Raw genomic sequence first — 21,418 nt, 5'->3', positions numbered from 1 at the left:
TTGAACAATATGTTCAACAAGTTGGAAATTTAAAGTAGAGAAAATCTGGAAATGATCGGTGTATGCTTCGAAATATGATACGGTCTACAAGAATAATTGATGTAATTCTTACCATCAATTATGAGGATAATTTATTTCGATACTTTTCTGTCATGATTTGGAGAAATACTGAATGGTATTTGGTAGGGGGAGATGAAAAACCCATAAAACCCCTTTAGCTACGCCTATGCCATACCGACAATCAAAGTTCTGCTCAAATGAAAAAATTGTAATCATCTGATAGCTTGAAACTACCTTCCTAAATATATGTACCTTGATTCAACACCTTCAAAACTTTTTTAGGGTATAAGTTTAGTAGAAAACAAAACTTTCTTAAAAAGACATTACCCGTAATAGTACATTACCAACATCAAATTGAAATTATATTTTGTTTATTGTCATAAATTATTTACGAAGCAAATCAGCTGATGGAATAAAGGACCTTACAATACATTTTGCACTAACCAATTTTAGCAAGAAAAAGAAGAAGAAATTGCGTCTTTGCGCGAAATTTATTGATTTATATACCAGACTCAAAGAATTCGTTTATTGAGCGGATATAATACTAAAATGCAGCCGGTAAGTACAAAAATAGTGTGTAAATTTATAAAAATTCATAATATGATTTAATTGTCTAAATTTTACTTAGACAATTGCTTCATATTTTCAAAAATCTGCTCCAAAAGAGAAATCAAATTCTGAAACAAAGGAACCTAAAAAACGAAAAGCTCGTATTATATCTAGCGACGAGGATGATGAAGTGGTAGCCGCTTCTCCTCATGTTGCTAAATCTAAGCGTAGTAAACAGTCATCTCATACGGATAATTTGAGTAACACCGACTCACCATCCTCGGCAAAGAAATTAAAATTAGACAAACTGAAAACTAAAGCTGACGATAAGGATGCACCGGTTAAAGCTGTTGATCCCATGTCCTTATTTGGTGGCGAAACAACTCGTGTTGAAGCTAAAAAAGCATCTAGGCCGAAAGACAAGGCAATACAGGAATTTGAGGACGATGCAATTGATGAGAGCCTAATGGAGATCGATATGGAAACTAGTGTTGTGGAAGCAGACTACAAAGTCAAAGAGGAAAAACAGACACCGTCGAAAGGACGGGATAAACATACACCCAAAAAGGAGAATGGTGTTAAAGAAGAGAAACGATCCAAGGAAACGATCCACAATAGAGATAAACATACGCCACGAAAAGAGAATGGTATTAAAGATGAGAAACGGACTCCAAACAAGGATAGTAGCAAAGAGCGTATGTCTTCCAGTGAACGTAAACATAAAGATCAGAAGAAAACACCCAGATCTTCAAAACATTCATCCGGGGACGAAGACCATGATGAACATAAGAAGAACAAGAAGCATAAACAAGACCTGGATTCAAGTAAGTGATCTTTCTACCAATATGTGTATTACATTATACTTTACGAACGGACAGGGTATTCTTGTTTATATATAATACTTTAAGACTAAAATAGTCTAATACATGTCGATTCTAATTGTAGGTGTTCTTACCGACGAAGAACGTCATGAACGCAAACGCCTCACAGCCATATTATATCAAAAGTATAAAAATCGTTCATCTGTCCTTCATCATGGCTGCAAAGAGGTTCCAAAGGTATGTTTCATTTTATTAATTAGTTGCTGTTTTAATTTTCTTTTGTTTTTTCAATAGGGTAAACCAAATTGCTTGGCCGGGTTAACATTCCTTGTAACTGGAGTTTTAGAATCTCTAGAGCGTGATGAAGCCAACTCTATTATAAAAGAATATGGGGGCAAAGTTATGACGACTGTGGGCAAACGATTAAACTATCTTATAGTAGGCGAAGACTCTGGCCCAAAAAAACTTGCTCAAGCTGAAGAGTTTCATGTCAAAGTCATAAGTGAAGATGATTTCTTGAATTTAATTCGAGAAAAATCGGGCATGCCAGTTGAAAACGGTAATGACAATGTGCGTGATGATGGCGAGAAACCCAGTACTAGCCCTAAACAAAAGAAAGATATTAAGACAGAAAAGATGGAAGATGTGAAAATTGAAAAGGAGAAAAAGGAATCACCACCAGAAAAGAAATCAAAACATCAAGAAATGAACAACAATATGTCTCCCAAGAAAATCCATAAGGATATTAAAAAGGAAATAGAAGAAATAAAACAGGAATTCCCTAGACCACCACCTGTGACTGAGGATATGATGGCTTGGGTCGACAAATATAAGCCGACAACTGTGAAAGATATTATAGGCCAGCAAGGTCCTGCCAGCAATGTAGCAAAGTAATTGACTTTTTGAGGGATTTATTACATCAAGTGAACTAAAATGTTACAAATTGTTTAATTAGGCTTACCAACTGGTTATCGAAGTGGTATACCAATCATGATGGCAAGAAAAAATTGCAAAAACCAAATCCATGGGCCAAAAATGATGATGGTAGTTTCTACAAAGCCGCTTTACTCTCCGGACCTCCCGGCATAGGTAAAGTTATGTCTGAATCCATTATGTAAAATAGCATTCACGTATGTGTTTATTTATCAGGAAAAACTACCACTGCCACTTTAGTTTGCAAAGAGCTGGGTTTCGATGCTGTCGAATTTAATGCTTCCGACACTCGTAGTAAACGTCTCTTAAAAGAAGAGGTGTCGGAATTGCTTTCAAATAAATCGCTTTATGGCTACTTCCATGGAAGTGGGAACGTAACAAAAAAGCATGTGCTTATTATGGATGAAGTGGACGGCATGGCTGGCAACGAAGATCGCGGTGGAATTCAGGAATTAATTGCCCTTATTAAAGAGTCGTCAGTACCCATAATATGTATGTGTAACGATCGAAATCATCAAAAAATGCGTTCTCTTGTAAATTATTGTTACGATCTCCGGTTCAATCGGCCACAACTAAAGCAAATCAAGGGACGAATTTTAAGTATTTGTGCCAAAGAAAATATAAAATTGGACCCTACGAAGTTAGATGAGATTATTTCGGCTACAAACAATGACATACGCCAGTCTATCAATCACATTTCATTACTAAGCGCTGGAAAGGATTTAAATTTGGCTTCTGACAAAGTTTCTTCTAAAGCTGAAGATAAGATTGCACAGAAGGATTTGAAAATGGTAAGAATTTTATTGATTACATGATCTTTAATAAGAGACTATAACTAACGATTTCTTTAAGGGTCCTTGGGATGTTGTTCGAAAAGTATTTTCTGCAGATGAACATAAAAATATGTCATTTTATGATAAATGTGACTTATTTTTCCACGACTACAGTTTGGCTCCTTTGTTTGTTCAACAAAATTACTTAATTGTCAATCCTGCAGGACCTAAGTAAGTCTCCAATGTATAACTAAATGTTTTGATATAAAACTACTTCAAAATTCTATAGGTCAGAAGTTATTCAAAAGGTTGCCAACACTGCAGACTCCTTGAGCTTGGGGGATTTGGTAGACAAAAAAATTCGTTCCAGTTCAGCATGGGCATTATTGCCCACACAAGCTGTTTTCAGTTCCGTAATGCCTGGAGAATATATGAGTGGTTATTTCACTGGCCAAATCAACTTTCCTGGCTGGCTGGGGAAGAATTCCAGAGCGACTAAACGTTCTCGTCTGGCGCAAGAACTACACGATCACACTCGAATAAAAACGTCAGGGTCTCGACTTTCTATTCGTCTAGATTATGCTCCATTTCTCTTAAACAAAATAGTCAAACCCTTGGTAGAAAAAGGGTTAGAAGGAGTTGAGGAATCTCTCGAAACATTAAAAGAGTATCACTTGCTCAGGGAAGATATCGAAAGTTTAATTGAGCTTACTTCATGGCCAGGCAAAAAAAGTCCCATGGACGCTGTAGATGGGAAAGTTAAGGCTGCTCTGACCAGAGCATACAACAAAGAAGTTTTGGCATATTCGTACTCTGCCGCAGCAGGTGTGAAAAAGAAACGAGCTGAAGCTATGGATGAATTGGAATCATTGGGCATGGAAGATGGAGAGGAAGGTGGTACAGCAACAGTAGATTCCGAGGACGATAAAGATGATGACTTGGAAAAAGATGGTTTGATCAAGGTAATTAATTCAAATTTAAAATGTGCTAGCATATATCTAAAAAATGTTTCGTATGTATGACAGGCTAAGAAAAAGACAGCTGCTTCAACTTCGAAGGCAGCTGCAAACAAGAAGGCTCCTAAGGCTAAGGCTGCTTCCAAATCAAAGAAGTAATCTTTTCAAGTGCATGTTTAAGTTTGTTATATTGTATTTTGTGTGATTATTTTCTTTTAAATATATATACTGGAAACTTTTAAATTAAAAAATATAGAAATATTGACTTACTGTTTGATTACATAGTAAACAGTCCACATAAGCAATTAGAACTTCCTACATAAATTGGCAATAAAACGCCTTGTGGCGATGAAGTTGAGATATCAAAAGAAAATCGAAATGTTTGGTTGAAATCTAAATGATTTTCCTAGCTGTTGGCTTCCCTCTATTATTCACATACTCATCTCATATTTACTATAAGTTTAGTATAGTTTAAATAAAATAATAAATGATTTTCTCCATTTTGGAAGCAAAGATCATTATTGTAACGAATAAAAACAGTATGTGTAGTAGTACTTCGTGTAAGCACATGCTCTACATTTATTTACAATTTTTAGTTATTGCTCATCCATTTTTAGGGAGTCTCAATGGAAGCAGTTCTCTTAGCTTCTTTTATGTCGCTTGCACTATTTTGCGTATCTGCACTCAATTTTATATTAACGGCTGCCAAGGCCTCTCTTATCCAGTTGGGCACCGGTTCATCGACAAAATGCTTTTCCATAAATTCTTTAACAAATGCGGGAAACTGATCCTTTTGAATGGCACTACGCATAGCCCTCATTAGACGTAACTGGAAAGCAACATTGTGTATGCTTAAAAGACTACAAGAAACACTCTCCACTGTTACTATGTGATGAAGATATGACCTCGTGTAGAGTTTACAAGTACTACATTCACAGTCTTCATCTATCGGAGACATATCCAAGGCGTACTTCTTTTGCTTTAGATTTAGTTGTCCATGCATTACCAGAGCACATCCAAATCTTGCTGTTCGTGTGGGAAAGACACAGTCGAACATGTCAATACCTAAAGCTACACACACCACCAAATCAGCGGCAAAGCCAACTCCCATTAAGTAGCGAGGTTTATCCTTTGGCAATAAATCGGTGCACGTGTGAACGGTGCGCCAAAATTCGTCTTTACTCTCGCCACCACTCAATCCTCCAACCGCATATCCACGCACCTTTCGCTGCATAAGACCAGCTACACATTGCTTACGCAGCTCAGGATCTAATCCTCCTTGCACTATGGGAAACAAGCTTTGATCATCATCCCTAGCATGAGCTTCAATACATCTATCCACCCATCGAATAGTTCTGTACATAGCTTCCTCCACACGGGGACCCGTAGTCGTTGTTTTCACAACATCATCTAATTGCATCATAATATCAGCACCTATGGCGTTCTGAATTTCAATGGAATGTTCTGGTGTTAACATGCACTCGGAATTATCGAAGGGTGAACGAAAATTCACACCCTGTTCATCTATTTCAGCCAATTGTAATAAGGAGACCATTTGAAAACCACCCGAATCTGTTAATATAGCTCTGGGCCATCCCATAAATTTGTGCAGGCCACCTGCTTTCTTCAGAGTTTCAATTCCTGGTCTCATTCCCAAATGATATGTATTTCCTAGAAGAATTTGGCAGTTCAGATCTATTAATTGTTGGGGTAATATTCCTTTCAGGGTTCCTTGAGTTCCAACAGGCATAAAAACTGGAGTGTTCACTTCGCTATGTCGGAGTGTCATTAAGCCAGCTCTAGCTTTAGACACCGAGCATTCGGCTACAACTTTATATGTCAGCGGGGGTATTTTATTCGATGCCATTAGTATTTTTCAAATAAGCACGGCAATGAAACAAGATTTTCTATAAAACCACCAACTGAAAGAATGTTTACAAAAGAGCGTGCTTAACAACGAACAGCAGCTGACTTTCAAACTACTAAATGAAATCGGTAACGACGATGATAATGCCATAATAACATAAGGGTGCGTTCATACCTGATGAATTTTTTTCTCGAAACTCAAATGATCACAACCAAGGCATATTAATTAAAGGTAAAGTCACGAGCAAACGTGTGTACACCCCATGATATTTAGAAAGTCAAACTAAAATGACAGGTCACTTAAGTTGACATTTTGTGTATGTGTAGTGTTGTTGTATTGTAATATTTATGTACACAAAGAATGTAAACAAACATACTAAACGTAAACAAAGCCTTTGACAAGATGAATGTCGATATTAGTCACCTGATTGCATGACTTTACCTCTTTAATATGCCTTGGATCACAACTAATGGTGTTTTCTTTTCTGAAAAAGTGCTTTGCCTTCATTTTGTCTGTACAGAATGCGCATTTTTAAAATGTTACCAGCAACCTAAAAAAAATGCTATCATTTCAGCGGGCAGAAAATAATTCAAAGAATGAAACAGGGCAATCGCAGCACTCTCGTTTGTTGGCAGTGCTGAAAATGCCCGTAACCCTGCCAACATTTTTTGAATTTGGGGACTCTTTTGAGAATCCCCACTACGTCGAAAACAATCATATACGACATCAAAAACTCGTCGGAAAAGCGCCGTCACTATTGAGAAGTTGTACCACGCCAAGTTACTACAAAAATGTTTCGCATGAGTGCAATTATTAGGTGCCTTTATAGATCAATTTAGAACGACGCCAATAAGGGACCCTCCAAACAATCAGAAAAAGTGCATTTTAAGATAGTTGTAAAAGAATCATTGTGGTCGAGTAAAACACGTTTGTTTAGATATTTATTAATTTGATTAAACATTTACAAATTCTTAAAAATATAACATTTATACCACTATCACATTACATTTAACATAATTTTTGGCATTAATGATGATGTTGAATTACAAGTAGCGAGTTACATGTTGCTGCGTCTGTCAACCAGTGTTTTTATTCCATGGAGGCAGCGTGTCTGTAAAATATCTGAAAAACAATCACTTTATTCCATTTGGAAAATCACCAAATTGTTCACCAATATACCTTTCACAATTTTAAGCGTATAATCTATGTTTTCAGAACTTTATTTTCGTTTTTATTTAATTAAAATATAACAAGCTGGTTGCGCTTGGCGTTTCACAAAAAAATGGCTTTTTTAACAGTAGGGATGGCAAATTACTTGCATGTACTTTTTGATGTACCTTTTCATGATGGTTGAAGTGACATTTACGAGTCTATGGTAACGATGAGGTTGAAATGGAACTTTGAAATGCTGGCAGGGAATTTGCCTCTATGCATGGCGCTATTTTCACAACAGAATTCGAAGCCTTTTCGCACTTTTGCCTGTTTTTTTTAGAAAAGAACCTAAAAAGTACATTTTCCGCGCAAAATGCAAAAAACGTGCGCATTTTTAACAAGAAAAGGAAACGCCATAAGTCAGCAAAAAAAGGCAAAAAATAACCCTGCCAGCATTTCAAAGTTCCATTTCAACCTCATCGTTACCACAGACTCGTAAATGTCACTTCAACCATCATGAAAAGGTACATCAAAAAGTACATGCAAGTAATTTGCCATCCCTACTGTTAAAAAAGCCATTTTTTTGTGAAACGCCAAGCGCAACCAGCTTGTTATATTTTAATTAAATAAAAACGAAAATAAAGTTCTGAAAACATAGATTATACGCTTAAAATTGTGAAAGGTATATTGGTGAACAATTTGGTGATTTTCCAAATGGAATAAAGTGATTGTTTTTCAGATATTTTACAGACACGCTGCCTCCATGGAATAAAAACACTGGTTGATAGACGCAGCAACATGTAACTCGCTACTTGTAACTCAACATCATCATTAATGCCAAAAATTATGTTAAATGTAATGTGATAGTGGTATAAATGTTATATTTTTAAGAATTTGTAAATGTATAATCAAATTAATAAATATCTAAACAAACGTGTTTTACTCGACCACAATGATTCTTTTACAACTATCTTAAAATGCACTTTTTCTGATTGTTTGGAGGGTCCCTTATTGGCGTCGTTCTAAATTGATCTATAAAGGCACCTAATAATTGCACTCATGCGAAACCTTTTTTTAGTAACTTGGCGTGGTACAACTTCTCAATAGTGACGGCGCTTTTCCGACGAGTTTTTGATGTCGTATATGATTGTTTTCGACGTAGTGGGGATTCTCAAAAGAGTCCCCAAATTCAAAAAATGTTGGCAGGGAATACATATTTTTTGCAAAATTTATTATAACTTGATGGGGATTAGCCCAAAGCAAATTTTCACAAAGTTTGTATTCCTTAAAGTGTTTGTATTCCTAAAATCATAATTTTTTCACGATTACTTTTCTTTAATAATCCATTTTTAGAAACACAAATTTTGTGAACATTTGCTTTGGGCTATTCCCAATCAAGTTATAATAAAATTTTCAACAAATATGTATAATTTTATGCCTTTTTTACTGATTTAGTTTTCACTTTAAAGCTGAGTACTACTATGTTCAGTTTTCAAGCTGAAAACCAGCTTATTTTCACGGTTACTTTTTTTTGTTAATTAATTTAGAAATATAAAATTATATGCAACCAATTCCTTGGATCTTTTCCATCCAAGACTTGAAAAGACTTGATCAAAATATAATCGTCTTCATAAATATATATGTACTTTTAATTTAGTGTTTTGGTGAAAACCCCGAACATAGTACTCACCTTAAGGTGGGTATTAAGTTCGAGTTTAGCCGCTAAAAATGCCATTTTTTCACGACTACTTTTCTTTAATAATCCATTTTAAGGAACACACACTTTGTGAAAATTTGCTTTGGGCTTTTCCCCATCAAGTTATATATAATAAAATTTGCACTTTAGCGATTTTAGCGGCTAAACTCGAACTTAATACTCACCTTTAAGGTGGGTATTAAGTTCGAGTTTAAGGTGGGTATTAAGTTCGAGTTTAGGCGATAAAAACGTCATTTTTTCACGATTACTTTTCTTTAATAATCCATATTAAGGAATACAAACTTTGTGAAAATTTGCTTTGGGCTTTTCCCCATCAAGTTATAATAAAATTTGCAACAAATATGTATGATTTTGTGCATTTTTCTTACTGATTTAGTTTTCACTTTAGCGATTTAAGCGGCTAAACTCGAAGTTAATACTCACCTTTAGCCGCTAAAAAACTCATTTTTTCACGATTACTTTTCTTTAATAATCCATTTTAAGGAATACAAACTTTGTGAAAATTTGCTCTGGGCTATTCCCTATCAAGTTCTAATAAAATTTGCAGCAAATAAGTATAATTTCATGCATTTTTCTTACTGATTTAGTTTTCACTTTAGCGATTTTAGCGGCTAAAGGTGAGTATTAAGTTCGAGTTTAGCCGCTAAAATCGCTAAAGTGAAAACTAAATCAGTAAGAAAAATGCATGAAATTATATATATTTGTTGCAAATTTTATTATAACTTGATGGGGAAAAGCCCAAAGCAAATGTTCACAAAGTTTGTATTACTTAAAATGGGTGAAAAAAGAAAAGTAATCGTGAAAAAATTACGTTTTTAGGTGAGTATTAAGTTCGAGTTTAGCCGCTAAAATCGCCATTTTTTCACGATTACTTTTCTTTAATAATACTTTTTAAGGAATACAAACTTTGTGAAAACTTGCTTTGGGCTATTCCCCATCAAGTTATAATAAAATATGCAACAAATATGTATAATTTTATGCCTTTTTTTACTGATTTAGTTTTCACTTTAGTGAAAAAACTCGAACTTAGTACTCACCTTTTAGCGGCTAAACTCGAACTTAATACCCACCTTAAACTCGAACTTAATACTCACCTTTAGTGAAAAATGACGATTTTAGCGTATAAACTCGAACTTAATACTCACCTTAAGGCATTATCGCAGAAAATTGTTTCCTATTCTGAAAAGTTTATAAAGAGCAGCTTTCAAAAGTGAAAATCGTAACCATGTCATTTTCAAGTAAAGAAACTTATTGAATTTATGCTTCCCCCGAGACATGTTCTGTTTTGCAACGAAAAGTTTTATTACATTCCTTTTTTGCATTTGATTTCTGAGAGATGAAATGTTACGCAATGGATATTCGGAATCTTTTCCATCTATGATTTGAAAGATTCTACAAAAATACAATTATCTTGATATATATTTTTGAATATTTAATTGAGAGTTTTGGTAGACAAACCGAATATATGAAAGGAGATGCGATTTTACATCACGTTTGACATTTGACAGAGGCGATTTTACATCAGGCGTCTACTACCAAGACATTTTATCATGTCAACATATACATTCACATTTGGCTGTGGCAACCTCGTTGTCAATGACAATCAGCTGTTCAAGTACACAATCCATCTTTTTTCACTGCGAAGTAAATATACATTTAATTGTAATTGTATAAATAGCTTAATTAACTAGGAATTGGGCAATATTTTTGTTCTGCTGCATCAACAAAATTATACCAGAGATATAGAAAGGACAAAAAATAGAAAATGTTTCGCAGTCGTAGCTGGTTTGGAGGAGGTTGGAATAAGCCCAAGAATAGACTTTCTCTAGATCACTTGAAATATTTGCACAGTGTTTTGGAGAAAAACACAACTGTTTCCGAAAGCAACAGAGGCTTGTTGGTGGAGTCTTTAAGATGTATTGCCGAAATTTTAATATGGGGAGACCAAAATGATTCATCAGTATTCGAGTAAGTATTTATACTTCTGTGTTTATCAAAAAGCATACAGCCGTTCCCAAGAATAGTTCGGGCGGAAAGGTAAATCTCGTCTTAAATTATCTTCAATTCTGTCTTATAGTTCTTAGAACCAATTTGAACACTGAACAATGAATTTGAACTATCAGACTATCTTGCAAACATTTTTTAATACACTACTAATCGGATGGAAAATATAAACCCTCAACGATGGACTTGATTCATAATAGTTTAATGATATGACAAAATTTCAGAATTTATTCTGTAGTTGCATAAAAGTAGAAGTTCAATTCCAAAATCGTTTCAAAAGTAACTCTGGGAATAATGTCTATATCGCAAAACCGATTCATTTGAACCTATTGATGCTAAATCAGAGAAATCGGATGATTGGTCCATATAATAGCAGAAGATTGGCTTTGGAATCAGTTTTAATGAAAACCTCATTCAATATTGTGATAAAAATGGTAGATAAAAAATGCTTCTAAACTCTCTCGTCCTATACAAAACTACAATGGGTGACCATTTATAATCAGATTTAACAAGGACTAATTTATAATTAAAAAAAATAAAATTACGATTTCTGTTATTCAAGAGAAAGATAGGACTGTACCGGACAAAAAAAAAAATAGAAATGAAAAAATATATATAATTTTTTTATGTTCTAAACACCAATTATTTTCCTTTTCTCCAGTTTCTTTTTAGAGAAAAATATGCTATCATATTTTTTGCAAATAATGCGTCAGAAAAGTGGCGGCTCAAGTTTTGTTTGCGTCCAACTTCTGCAGACATTGAATATTCTATTCGAAAACATAAGGAACGAAATGTGTGTCTGTAAGTATATTCACATAAAAATACACAAATTATTTTTAATAAACGCTTCTCTCTATAGACTACCTACTGAGTAACAATCATGTGAATTCGATAATTGTACACAAATTTGATTTCTCAGATGAGGATGTTATGGGTTACTATATTTTATTCTTGAAGACCTTAAGTTTAAAATTAAACAGCCATACAATACATTTCTTCTATAATGAGGTATGGTATTGTCAACTCAAAAAGTACTACTAGTTATAAAAAAAATCTATATTCCAGCATACCAATGATTTCCCCCTCTACACAGAGGCTATCAAGTTTTTTAATCATCCAGAAAGCATGGTTCGAATAGCAGTACGCACAATTTCACTAAATGTTTACAAAGTACAAAATGCCAGTATGTTACGTTTTATAAGAGACAAGTAAGTGAAATGAAAGATATCACATGGATGTTTACCAAACATCTTTTTTGTATTTAATAGAACGGCTGCCCCATATTTTAGTAATTTGGTTTGGTTCATTGGTAAACATATTTTGGAATTGGACAATTGTGTGCGCACCGACATTGAGTAAGTTTTATGGTGCCGTGTGCCATATGTATATACTTGCTTTATTTTTCTAAATTCTTTTTCATTTTTTAGCCATCAGTCTAATCAAAAACTTTCGAATTTAGTTGCTGAACACTTAGATCATTTGCACTACCTAAATGATATTCTTTTACTTGAAATTAACGATTTAAATGCCGTTTTAACCGAACACTTGTTGCACAAATTATTTGTGCCGTTATACATATTCTCGTTGACTCCGGCACCCCCGCCGACTTCCTTGGCCTTGGTTACAAAAAATCTAGCTGCAGTACTACATCGAAATGTTGACATAGACATACAAGAAATGCAAAATCCCAGGGTATCATCAATCGTTGCCTTATATTTATTATCGTTGGTGTTTCTTGTTGTAACTCATTCACCGCTAGTTCATGCATTGGCCTGGGTAATATTAAATGGCGATAATAGTGTATTCAAGGAAGGGGCTGCATCAGTTCTTTACGTAGAACATCGCCAAGCTGTTGTACCCAGTTTTACTGAACCTAGAGAAAGTTTAGAGCAAGCTTTGGGCACTTCAGCAAATTTTTCTGGGTATTCGTATGGCGAGGAAACTACAGAAGAAATTGTAGCAACCGATGGAGCTGCAAATAACGATATTGCTGTTGCTGAAACTGATATTCATAGTTCTAGTGAAGCATTAGAAAATGGTGATTCGCCAGTTCTGACCTCAACATCAAAATTAGCTAACATAACGGACGAAGAAAAAGAGAAACTGCAACAATTGACAACATCTTCGGCAACACAACCCGCAACCATAGTTACCACCTTGCAAAGACCATTTTTGGACACGGTTCTATCAGCCTTAGACTGCACGGAAAATGATTATTTGGCATTGTTGGCCTTATGTCTGATATATGCCATGAGTTTTAACAAAGGTATGGAAAACATATAGCTAATACATCATCCCACTCATCATTACGAATTCATATTTCCTTTTTTCAATCTTATTCTATTATTCATGCTGCTTGCTAATTTCATGATTTTAACTTCATTTTAGATGGTATGTAATGACTATTAGCTTGAAGTGATCAAATTTAGAAGCTTGTCTTAAACGTTAACTTTATTCGTTAACTAATTATTTATTTGGTCCACTATTAATTATTGAATACATTATGTTAATTTCTTTGATATAGGAATTAAAAATGATTGGTTTCATCAAGTATTATCAAAATCAGGAAATGGATCGATAAGTTACAAAACTGAAATTGTGGAACGCCTTCTAAACATTATTACGCTCTCTAATCAGCCCTCATGTCGTATTCGATTGATTACCATTGAAATTGCATTACATTTATTGGTTGCCTTCACGAAACACAATGGTGATGACTGTCCGCCAACAACTTTTACAGAAGCCCAACAAGAGGTCCTTTTCGCTGCCCACTCACAATCCATGTCTGTTTTGCGTAATTTCTATAAATCGGAAGACATCTTCCTAGATCTTTTTGAATCGGAGTATAATGAAATGCGTAAGACCAATTTGAACGTAGAGTTTTTATGCATGGATTCTACGATATTATTGCCTCCAACTGGAACTCCTTTAACTGGCATACCATTTACCAGGCGACTTCCATGTGGTGAAGTGGAGAAGGCTAGAAGAGCTATTAGAGTATTTTTCCTTTTACGCAAAACGTGCCAACAATTTCTAAACGAAAAGGAGACAATGTTGCCATTGACCAACTCGCTTAATCTAGTGCAAATAGACAATGTTTTGGATCTAAGTAAGAGCTTTATAACTCAATTTTTTTATTGTAATTTTAATGATGTTTTGAACTAACACTGATCTCTATATGTATTTGTAGATAATAGCGACTTAATTGCCTGTACAGTAATCACCAAGGACAATGTAAAACAACGAAGATTTCTGGTTATTGATTCCTTGCAATTAATTCTTGTTGAACCAGATGCCAAATTATTGGGATGGGGTGTCGCCAAGTTTGTTGGTTTCTTGCAAGATGTTGAAGTTGTTGGTGATAAGGATGACAGTAGATGTTTATATATCACTGTACATCGTGGAGGTGCTGGTCATAATCGCACACCATTAATATCTGCCAAATTTTTATTTGATGATCATATACGCTGCATGGCAGCCAAGCAAAGGTTAACTAAGGGCCGTAGTAAGGCTAGACAGAAGAAAATGTACCAAATTGCTCAAATGATTGAAATACCAGGGCAAGTGATAGATTCACCAGTATATGCTGTTGGAGGTCTGAGATCCAGTGCTCCAGGTAGTAGCAGTAGTTCAAGATCATCACGTGAACATAGACCTATGTTTTCGTCGACATCTCGAGTTCCTGGCTTTGCGGCTGCCTTAAGACGTGACAATGGCATGTCGGGCGGTGTCAGCCGCATTCAAATGGCACAGAATCGTTCCATAGAAGGGTAACTTATATTAAAGAATAACGAAAAACTGTTAATAATCAATAATTAATATTTTTATATGAAGCATACGTAATGATTCGGGTCGTTCTCGAAGGCGTAGTCCTAATTCTAATACTAACAATTCAGAGGCAAGTGGCTCCTCCTCACAGCGTGAACATTCACATTCGCCTAGCATAGGAACAAAAAGTTCTTCACGTTCTAGAGACAATTCCACACAAAGGACATCTAGAGAAGGCAGTCCTCTCACACAAAGGCCACGGTTGTTTTCAATATATTTCAAGTTTATATCATTTTTTTCATACATTATAATTTTGCAGATCTGAAGAGATACCCCTCGAAGATTTTCAACATTCTCGTAATAATAGTCCGCATGGGAGGACACAAATATCGTCTTCGAATGCTGGTTCTCGTTCGCATACACCTTCTCGCGCGTTAAATTTTGATCAGATTTCTCTACATAATGCATCTCCCAGGAGGGATAGCAATTTGGCGATTCAAGCTAATGGTGTTTCCGTTCATAAAGAGAATACCTTACAAACTCAAAAGTCGTCCGAAGAAACTTCTTTCATTGCTACGGATGATATCGCCAGCACTTCTAGTACGCGCCGTAAGGGAATTATTGAGACGGTTTAAATTATTCAGTCCGATATTTTAACATTAGTTAATGCGCTTTACAGACTATCAGTTATTCCGGACGACAGTGCTCGTGTCGAACATATCCCATATAATGTGCACATTATCAGTTAAGTCCGAAGGCATAATCGATACTGCTGCATGTTTATGGAATCGATAACACATTTACCGATTATTTAGTCATCGCCGACATGTCGTATCGATCCGACACACTGTAAGATTCTTTATAAATACCGACATTCCGTCCGGAATAACTGATAGTCTGTAAAGCGCATAAAAGCCATGTTCTCCTATCATTGCAATAGTGATGAGTTGCTAATCAAATTTTAATTGTTTGAGTACAACGACACAATTTCTATTAGAAATCGCTAATTAATATAACTTCTATTTTTATGGAGATGCGTCAAATAGAAAACAAAAGAAAATTTTTGATGTAATGGTTTGGAAACATGGGTACAAATTGTTATATGGGGGCAATATGGATTTTTAATTTAAATAATATTAGAAATAACTATAATATATTTTTTTAATTATGTATACCTAATAACATTCATGTTGGTGAAATATAAAAAAAATCTGATAATTATGCAATTGTAAATAATAGCTATTAAATTTACTTTAAAATAAAATTTTATGTTAATTAACACAAAAATGCTTGGTAAAGATTTGAATGATTTTGGGGAATTTATTTCTAGAAGGTATTCTTTTGTAAAGAGATTAATTTTAGTTTCAATTAACCTTTGTATATATCTAAATAATATAAGCCAATATTCCAGATTTAAGGCAAACTTGATTAAATTTTTGTCTTCTAGAACGCCTAGAAAAAATACAGATTAAATTAAGGATTATAGACAAATATCTACGAACAGACGAATCTCATCAGAAAATGATACAATTTCATAGCTATATTACAACATTAAAAATTTTCATGGACCGGCACAATTGAAAATATGTTCCAACTGTGTAAATTAATTTCATACCTTAAGCGCATTACAGATTATCAGTTATTCCGGACGACAGTGCTCGTGTCGAACATATCCCATATATTGTGCACATTATCAGTTAAGTCCGAAGGCATATTCGATACTGCTGCATGTTTATGGGATCGATAACACATTTACCGATTATTTAGTCATCGGCGACAAGTCGTACCGATCCGACACACTGTAAGTATCTTTACAAACACCGACATTCCGTCCGGAATAACTGATAGTCTGTAAAGCGCATTACTGTGCCCATTCTTTATAATTTAGCGCACTGAATATCCCGAAACAGTTTAAAAATATTTTTCCTAATGGCATCCCTATTTCTCTGTTTTTGTAAATAAACACCGATAACAACCCTGTTAGAATCCCATATGTCCACAGTGACATAACAGAAAAGCACGGCATTTATATAGAAAATTGAATTTGTAACTAAAATGTCGGCAAAAAAATATACTGATTTGGTAAAACTTGGAACCCAATATGCTCGACGCATGAACTATTTGTCCAATCGTATTTTCGGAGAGGTAGCGCGCACCACAAATGACAAGTCAATGAAGGTATTTTATTTTGCCTTATGAAGTAGCTTCAGACCCACTTACTTTGTTTATGAATTTCAGGTAGTACGAATGTTTAGTGAAGAGCCAGTCGATAAAAGAGACTATGTTGTCAACTGGTATCCAAGACATGTGGAAACACATTTACTAATGATGAATCTAAGGGAGTACGGTTTGTTCCGTGACGAACATCAAGATTTCAAGGAAGAAATGAAACGTATGAGAAAACTAAGAGGCAAAGCTCCACCCAAAAAGGGAGAAGGAAAACGTGCGAAGAAATAAAACAAGTTTGCATTATATTATATTACTTGGTTATTTATTTGGTATTAACAACTTGGCTTCCCCTTCAAATACAGTGATGTTGTTTTGCTTGCATTTATATGAAACAACAGATATTTTACGTTCCAGCTGTAAGTCAACAGAAAATTCACTTTCTTCATTAATACGGCAGGGTTTTGGAAATTTGAATTTTTGCTCCAAAACAACAGTACCAGGAGGGAAATTTGTTCCAATCATTCCGGCAATAACTGCATTTAGAAAAGCTCCATGGACCATTCGTAGGCCCGTCGGCGTTTCTTCCGAATGTATAACATTAGAGTCGCCAGTCAGCCGTGAAAATTTGTCAACCTCTTGTTGGGAAAATATCTTAACCAACTTGATCTGTTTCCCGTCGTTTTTTGAGCTAAAGCATCTCCTCAGATGCCTATATACGTTGACTCTCAACGAATTCATAACGGCGACCATAATCAAATACCAATAGTGATGTTATGTTAAATAGTATTTTGTCTTTTCCCTTGGAATCGCTATTAATATTTTGAATGCGCAATAATATTTCTCCCGGCAGAATAATGCTTTTGCTTGACAAGTCTTTAGCCAAAAACTGATACAATGTACAGCAATTCAGAAGTATGTTGGAATTGATTGTAACCAAAAATAGGCGATGAATTTGGCCAATTACATCGGGAGTTTTTAAATATGTATTAACATCTGGATCTGAAATACACACGAATATGTGTCAATTGGACAATGGTGTGTATATTGTCTTACCCAAGCATATATTAGTCAGTCCCGCTGTGCCATGTAATTGTAGATTTTCATTTGGATTATCCAATAATTCCAGGAACAACTTTATGACATCAGACTTTTTAAGGTAGTCCCAGTTTATAGGATCATATGCAAAATTGGCAAGATTTGCTGTAACTTGTTCTTGTGCTTCTAAATTTGTTGAGATAAAAATAAATTTAATTATATTAGTACTTGTGAGTTTTGCATATCCCACAAAGAGGCACTACCTACGTTGTTGGTCGTGTAGTATTCATCTACTAAATGTTCTATAAATTCCTGTCGATTAATTCCAGCACACGGCGTCTTCCTTTTTAAATATTTATGTGAACTAAACATTTTAGAAATTCTAAACGTTCTTTCCTTTTATATTAATTCATAAGCGTTGCCACAAAAAATATTTTTCATATTTTCTATTATCAGCCCAACGTCAAAGTAATAATAACAAGGTATTGTAATAAGTTGGAATTCAACTTTCTTTTAAATAGTGAGGATTTCTATTCATATCGCACCAAGTTTTTGTAAATCCTCGGACATATTCAGAGTCTTGCGCCGAGTACTTTTGGTCGGCGGCGGCGGCTGACAAGAAAATACGCGGCGGCGGCTCGAAGCCGGCTCACAGCCGATGGATTTTGGCGATATCGGCGGCTTCAATGGTATAAAAAGGTTTTCTGGTTATCTTGTTATATTTTTGTGTTGTCATGTATAAGTAACACATTCTTTACAGTTTTTGGATTTCAGTGATCTTTTAGTTGTTATTATAGCTCCTGCACTAGAAAAAGCTTCTTTGAATGAAGCACTAGTTGCTGTAAAAGGTGTTGAGAAGAAGATGTTCGTACGATTCCAGAAAATAGTAAGAATGAACTACTGTATGGCTAAAATGGCCATGATTTGGCGCCAATGATTTTCTTCTTTAAGGTGGGTATTAAGTTCGAGTTTAGCCGCTAAAATCGTCATTTTTTCACGATTACTTTTCTTTAATAATCCATTTTAAGGAATACAAACTTTGTGAAAATTTGCTTTGGGCTTTTCCCCATCAAGTTATAATAAAATTTTCAACAAATATGTATAATTTCATGCATTTTTCTTACTGATTTAGTTTTCACTTTAGCGATTTTAGCGGCTAAACTCGAACTTAATACTCACCTTATGATATGATGTAATTTCGTGAACTGTACCCAATAAACACAAGATGAGCGTTTTTCAAATGCAACAACTTTTCAGTTTGAGGGTAAATATAATTTTCAACATAAATTCAACTTGACTTGAAATAGCTCATCTTCAATACATCTTCAAATTGTTTGCGAATTACTTCCAATTTGCCAAAATGTTGACGAAATCTTTGAAAAGGTGTTGAAGATAATATGAGAAAACTTTGACAAAACACTACCCTAAAATGCAACGAAAAAACCATGTGGTTTTTAATACTTATTTGTGCAACGAAGTTCGTGGTCAATTGCAAGAAATAAAAAAAATGGAAAATTTTAGACAAATAACCAAATAGTTTATAAAAATAGGTAAGTGAAAATAATAAATGAAATAAAACTTTAAGGAAGTCACTAAATGTATATCTCTTTGCAGAAAACTAAAATTATGGAGTCTACGTTCTTGAAAACATTAAAACGCTGACCGATGAAAAAATGGTGGACAATTAACTGGAACTGCTTCAAAAAGTTTATAATAATTGGTACGTCAATATGAAAAATTAAATCAAAACTTTAGAGAAGTCACTAAATTTAAATCTCTTTGCAGAAAACTAAAATCTTTGGATGCTACATTCTTGAAAACATTAAGAAGCTGACCAATGAAAAATGAATGGCTTATCGACAAGAAAAAGTTTCCAGAAACATTATAAGTGCAACCAATTAAAATGGTTAAAAACAACAAATTGTTGAAATCAACAACTTCTGGATGAAAATGTGCATCACATCGTCAGTTTAATTCATATGCTATTATCAGTTTAAAATGGATATTTTGTGAATTCCTTCTGCTGGAAATCAATTCTAACACGCGGCCCTGTACGTTCCTAATTTCAAATTGCCCGCATGTTAATAAATTGTAATGCTGTTTTATGACACCAAAAGGAAGGAAATCGAATTATCAATGCAAAAGTGTTTACTAATAATGTTTAAGATATTTAACGTTTTGTTGTTTGTTTTTTTTTGTTCTTATTTGTTGATATGTTTAATAAGATTATTATTTATCAATTGGTATTGTAGTGTATTATGTAGTGTAGTGTATTATTATATATTTTATTTTGATAAAAATGAATAAATTATACAAAATTAATAGAATTTTGGCTTTGACTTTCAATTTGAAGTGGGGATATCATTCATACAAATTTAGGTTGAAAAGTATTTGCAACGATGTTAATTTTGAATTTGACTCGCATCGAAAATTATTTGACAAATTATTGAGTAGCGATGCATTTCAATTTGAGGATAACACTTGAGATATTATTGTTAATGTGTTGAATTTCACTGTTGAGGGTAATGTCTGTTTTTTGTTGAGAACGCGATTTTCTCAACAATTTCTCAACTTGAATATTACCCTAATCCTTTGAAAAAATGTTTGAAAAATTGTTGAAATTTAGCATTTTTCAAACGTTTGTGTTTATTGGGTAGTTTAAAAGTACAACAGGGCATTAAAATTTCCTGGTTTTAACAACGCTTTGTGGAAATCTCAAAATGTGGAGTAAAATTTAGTTCAATTTTCGTGCGAGATAGTTCGTTCTTCCTATAAAACAGTTCACTTTTTTCGGTGTAGGTCTAGGCTATTATGTTCTGCCTCTTTTGAAGTTGATGATGATAAATGAGAGATGTTCGTTCTTTGCAGTGTTTTCAGAACACTGAAAAATAAATATTTTTTCGGTATAGAACAAATATTACGAAAAATTTGCGTATATCTTGGTTCAATTTAAATTTTGTTTAATTAGAAAATCGAATTTTGTTTTTAATAATAATTGGTAATCTGCGATATCCTCTTTTGCTCGTTCTTTTCGTCGACTTCAAATTCATCAGAATCTTCTCTCCTGGAGCGTCTAAACAAATTGTGTAATTTTTGATTTTTCTACCATTTCTTTTTCACACGATTTCAAAATGATTGTTTACGTTTTAGAATATCTGTAAAATTTTTGATCTACCAATTTTTGAGTCACCAATTGTTCACTTTTCACTTTACGATACATACATTGAACCTAAAGTAGTGCGTAAGTGCGTGCTCTCCGTAAACATTAGAATTACCCTGCAAATACGGTACTTTTTCACAGTAAATGAAAAAAATGTGCATTAAAACTGGACAGTAAATAATTATAAACGTTCCTGCGAACTTATAAAATAATTTAGTATTTACGCTTTTTTTAAAAAATTGCGAAAAAACGCATTTTATGAAAATCTTCGGCGACTTTGTGAATTCGTTCGGCGGCTTATTTTAAGCCGTTTCCAGCCGTCAAAATCTCGGCGGTGGCGGCTCGTAAATATCGTCGACGGCTCGCCGAAGCCGGCTCTAAATCGGCTGGCGCAAGACTCTGGACATATTACTGTCTTCCATTGATACCACATACACAGTACAATTGGTTTTGC

General features: G+C 34.4%; 5 protein-coding genes and 3 long non-coding RNA genes across 8 annotated transcripts; 5 read left to right on the top strand and 3 right to left on the bottom strand.

Moving 5' to 3' along the window:
* The first annotated feature begins 464 nt into the window (after positions 1 to 464).
* Positions 465 to 4,351, top strand: Gnf1 (germ line transcription factor 1). The gene is made up of 9 exons (XM_075289053.1): positions 465 to 618; positions 689 to 1,433; positions 1,555 to 1,667; positions 1,725 to 2,320; positions 2,386 to 2,519; positions 2,580 to 3,154; positions 3,216 to 3,367; positions 3,426 to 4,098; positions 4,162 to 4,351. The coding sequence occupies exons 1-9, from the start codon at positions 610 to 612 to the stop codon at positions 4,249 to 4,251; spliced, it is 3,087 nt and encodes a 1,028-aa protein (XP_075145168.1). The 5' UTR covers positions 465 to 609; the 3' UTR covers positions 4,252 to 4,351.
* A 287-nt stretch (positions 4,352 to 4,638) lies between these two features.
* Positions 4,639 to 6,078, bottom strand: LOC142220115 (queuine tRNA-ribosyltransferase catalytic subunit-like). The gene has a single exon (XM_075289054.1). The coding sequence runs from the start codon at positions 5,957 to 5,959 to the stop codon at positions 4,706 to 4,708; it is 1,254 nt and encodes a 417-aa protein (XP_075145169.1). The 5' UTR covers positions 5,960 to 6,078; the 3' UTR covers positions 4,639 to 4,705.
* A 789-nt stretch (positions 6,079 to 6,867) lies between these two features.
* LOC142237218 (uncharacterized) lies at positions 6,868 to 7,364 on the bottom strand. The gene is made up of 2 exons (XR_012722397.1): positions 7,139 to 7,364; positions 6,868 to 7,081 (listed from the first exon to the last, which is right to left on the bottom strand). It is a non-coding gene; the product is annotated as an uncharacterized LOC142237218 (long non-coding RNA).
* Positions 7,365 to 7,486: 122 nt separating this feature from the next.
* LOC142237212 (uncharacterized) lies at positions 7,487 to 8,064 on the top strand. The gene is made up of 2 exons (XR_012722395.1): positions 7,487 to 7,793; positions 7,851 to 8,064. It is a non-coding gene; the product is annotated as an uncharacterized LOC142237212 (long non-coding RNA).
* Positions 8,065 to 10,429: 2,365 nt separating this feature from the next.
* On the top strand, positions 10,430 to 15,887 carry LOC142220112 (protein CLEC16A homolog). The gene is made up of 10 exons (XM_075289051.1): positions 10,430 to 10,796; positions 11,494 to 11,633; positions 11,692 to 11,840; positions 11,898 to 12,040; positions 12,101 to 12,187; positions 12,260 to 13,098; positions 13,357 to 13,941; positions 14,023 to 14,602; positions 14,667 to 14,861; positions 14,920 to 15,887. The coding sequence occupies exons 1-10, from the start codon at positions 10,594 to 10,596 to the stop codon at positions 15,233 to 15,235; spliced, it is 3,237 nt and encodes a 1,078-aa protein (XP_075145166.1). The 5' UTR covers positions 10,430 to 10,593; the 3' UTR covers positions 15,236 to 15,887.
* Positions 15,888 to 16,585: 698 nt separating this feature from the next.
* LOC142220111 (small ribosomal subunit protein mS33-like) lies at positions 16,586 to 17,126 on the top strand. The gene is made up of 2 exons (XM_075289050.1): positions 16,586 to 16,778; positions 16,839 to 17,126. Exons 1-2 carry the CDS (start codon positions 16,656 to 16,658, stop codon positions 17,055 to 17,057), a joined length of 342 nt encoding a protein of 113 aa, XP_075145165.1. The 5' UTR covers positions 16,586 to 16,655; the 3' UTR covers positions 17,058 to 17,126.
* Positions 17,070 to 18,380, bottom strand: LOC142220110 (uncharacterized). Its single transcript, XM_075289049.1, has 3 exons — positions 18,068 to 18,380; positions 17,823 to 17,990; positions 17,070 to 17,768 (listed from the first exon to the last, which is right to left on the bottom strand). Exons 1-3 carry the CDS (start codon positions 18,174 to 18,176, stop codon positions 17,479 to 17,481), a joined length of 567 nt encoding a protein of 188 aa, XP_075145164.1. The 5' UTR covers positions 18,177 to 18,380; the 3' UTR covers positions 17,070 to 17,478.
* A 642-nt stretch (positions 18,381 to 19,022) lies between these two features.
* On the top strand, positions 19,023 to 20,131 carry LOC142237205 (uncharacterized). Its single transcript, XR_012722393.1, has 3 exons — positions 19,023 to 19,354; positions 19,419 to 19,524; positions 19,590 to 20,131. It is a non-coding gene; the product is annotated as an uncharacterized LOC142237205 (long non-coding RNA).
* Positions 20,132 to 21,418: the final 1,287 nt, after the last annotated feature.

Source organism: Haematobia irritans, chromosome 1 (assembly GCF_050003625.1).
Source record: "Haematobia irritans isolate KBUSLIRL chromosome 1, ASM5000362v1, whole genome shotgun sequence".
Classification (NCBI taxonomy): domain Eukaryota; kingdom Metazoa; phylum Arthropoda; class Insecta; order Diptera; family Muscidae; genus Haematobia; species Haematobia irritans.
This window is presented reverse-complemented; position numbering and strand designations above follow the sequence as displayed.

Coding starts and splice junctions, on each gene's coding strand:
- Gnf1 (XM_075289053.1), top strand. Junction 1,434..1,554: donor TAAACAAGACCTGGATTCAA/GTAAGTGATCTT, acceptor TTCTAATTGTAG/GTGTTCTTACCGACGAAGAA. Junction 2,520..2,579: donor CTCCGGACCTCCCGGCATAG/GTAAAGTTATGT, acceptor TTTATTTATCAG/GAAAAACTACCACTGCCACT.
- LOC142220115 (XM_075289054.1), bottom strand. CDS start 5,959: ATGGCATCGAATAAAATACCCCCGCTGACATATAAAGTTGTAGCCGAA.
- LOC142220112 (XM_075289051.1), top strand. CDS start 10,594: ATGTTTCGCAGTCGTAGCTGGTTTGGAGGAGGTTGGAATAAGCCCAAG. Junction 13,099..13,356: donor TGCCATGAGTTTTAACAAAG/GTATGGAAAACA, acceptor TCTTTGATATAG/GAATTAAAAATGATTGGTTT. Junction 14,862..14,919: donor CCTCTCACACAAAGGCCACG/GTTGTTTTCAAT, acceptor ATAATTTTGCAG/ATCTGAAGAGATACCCCTCG.
- LOC142220111 (XM_075289050.1), top strand. CDS start 16,656: ATGTCGGCAAAAAAATATACTGATTTGGTAAAACTTGGAACCCAATAT. Junction 16,779..16,838: donor CAAATGACAAGTCAATGAAG/GTATTTTATTTT, acceptor TATGAATTTCAG/GTAGTACGAATGTTTAGTGA.
- LOC142220110 (XM_075289049.1), bottom strand. CDS start 18,176: ATGTTTAGTTCACATAAATATTTAAAAAGGAAGACGCCGTGTGCTGGA. Junction 17,991..18,067: donor CTACACGACCAACAACGTAG/GTAGTGCCTCTT, acceptor CAACAAATTTAG/AAGCACAAGAACAAGTTACA. Junction 17,769..17,822: donor ACTGACTAATATATGCTTGG/GTAAGACAATAT, acceptor TGTGTATTTCAG/ATCCAGATGTTAATACATAT.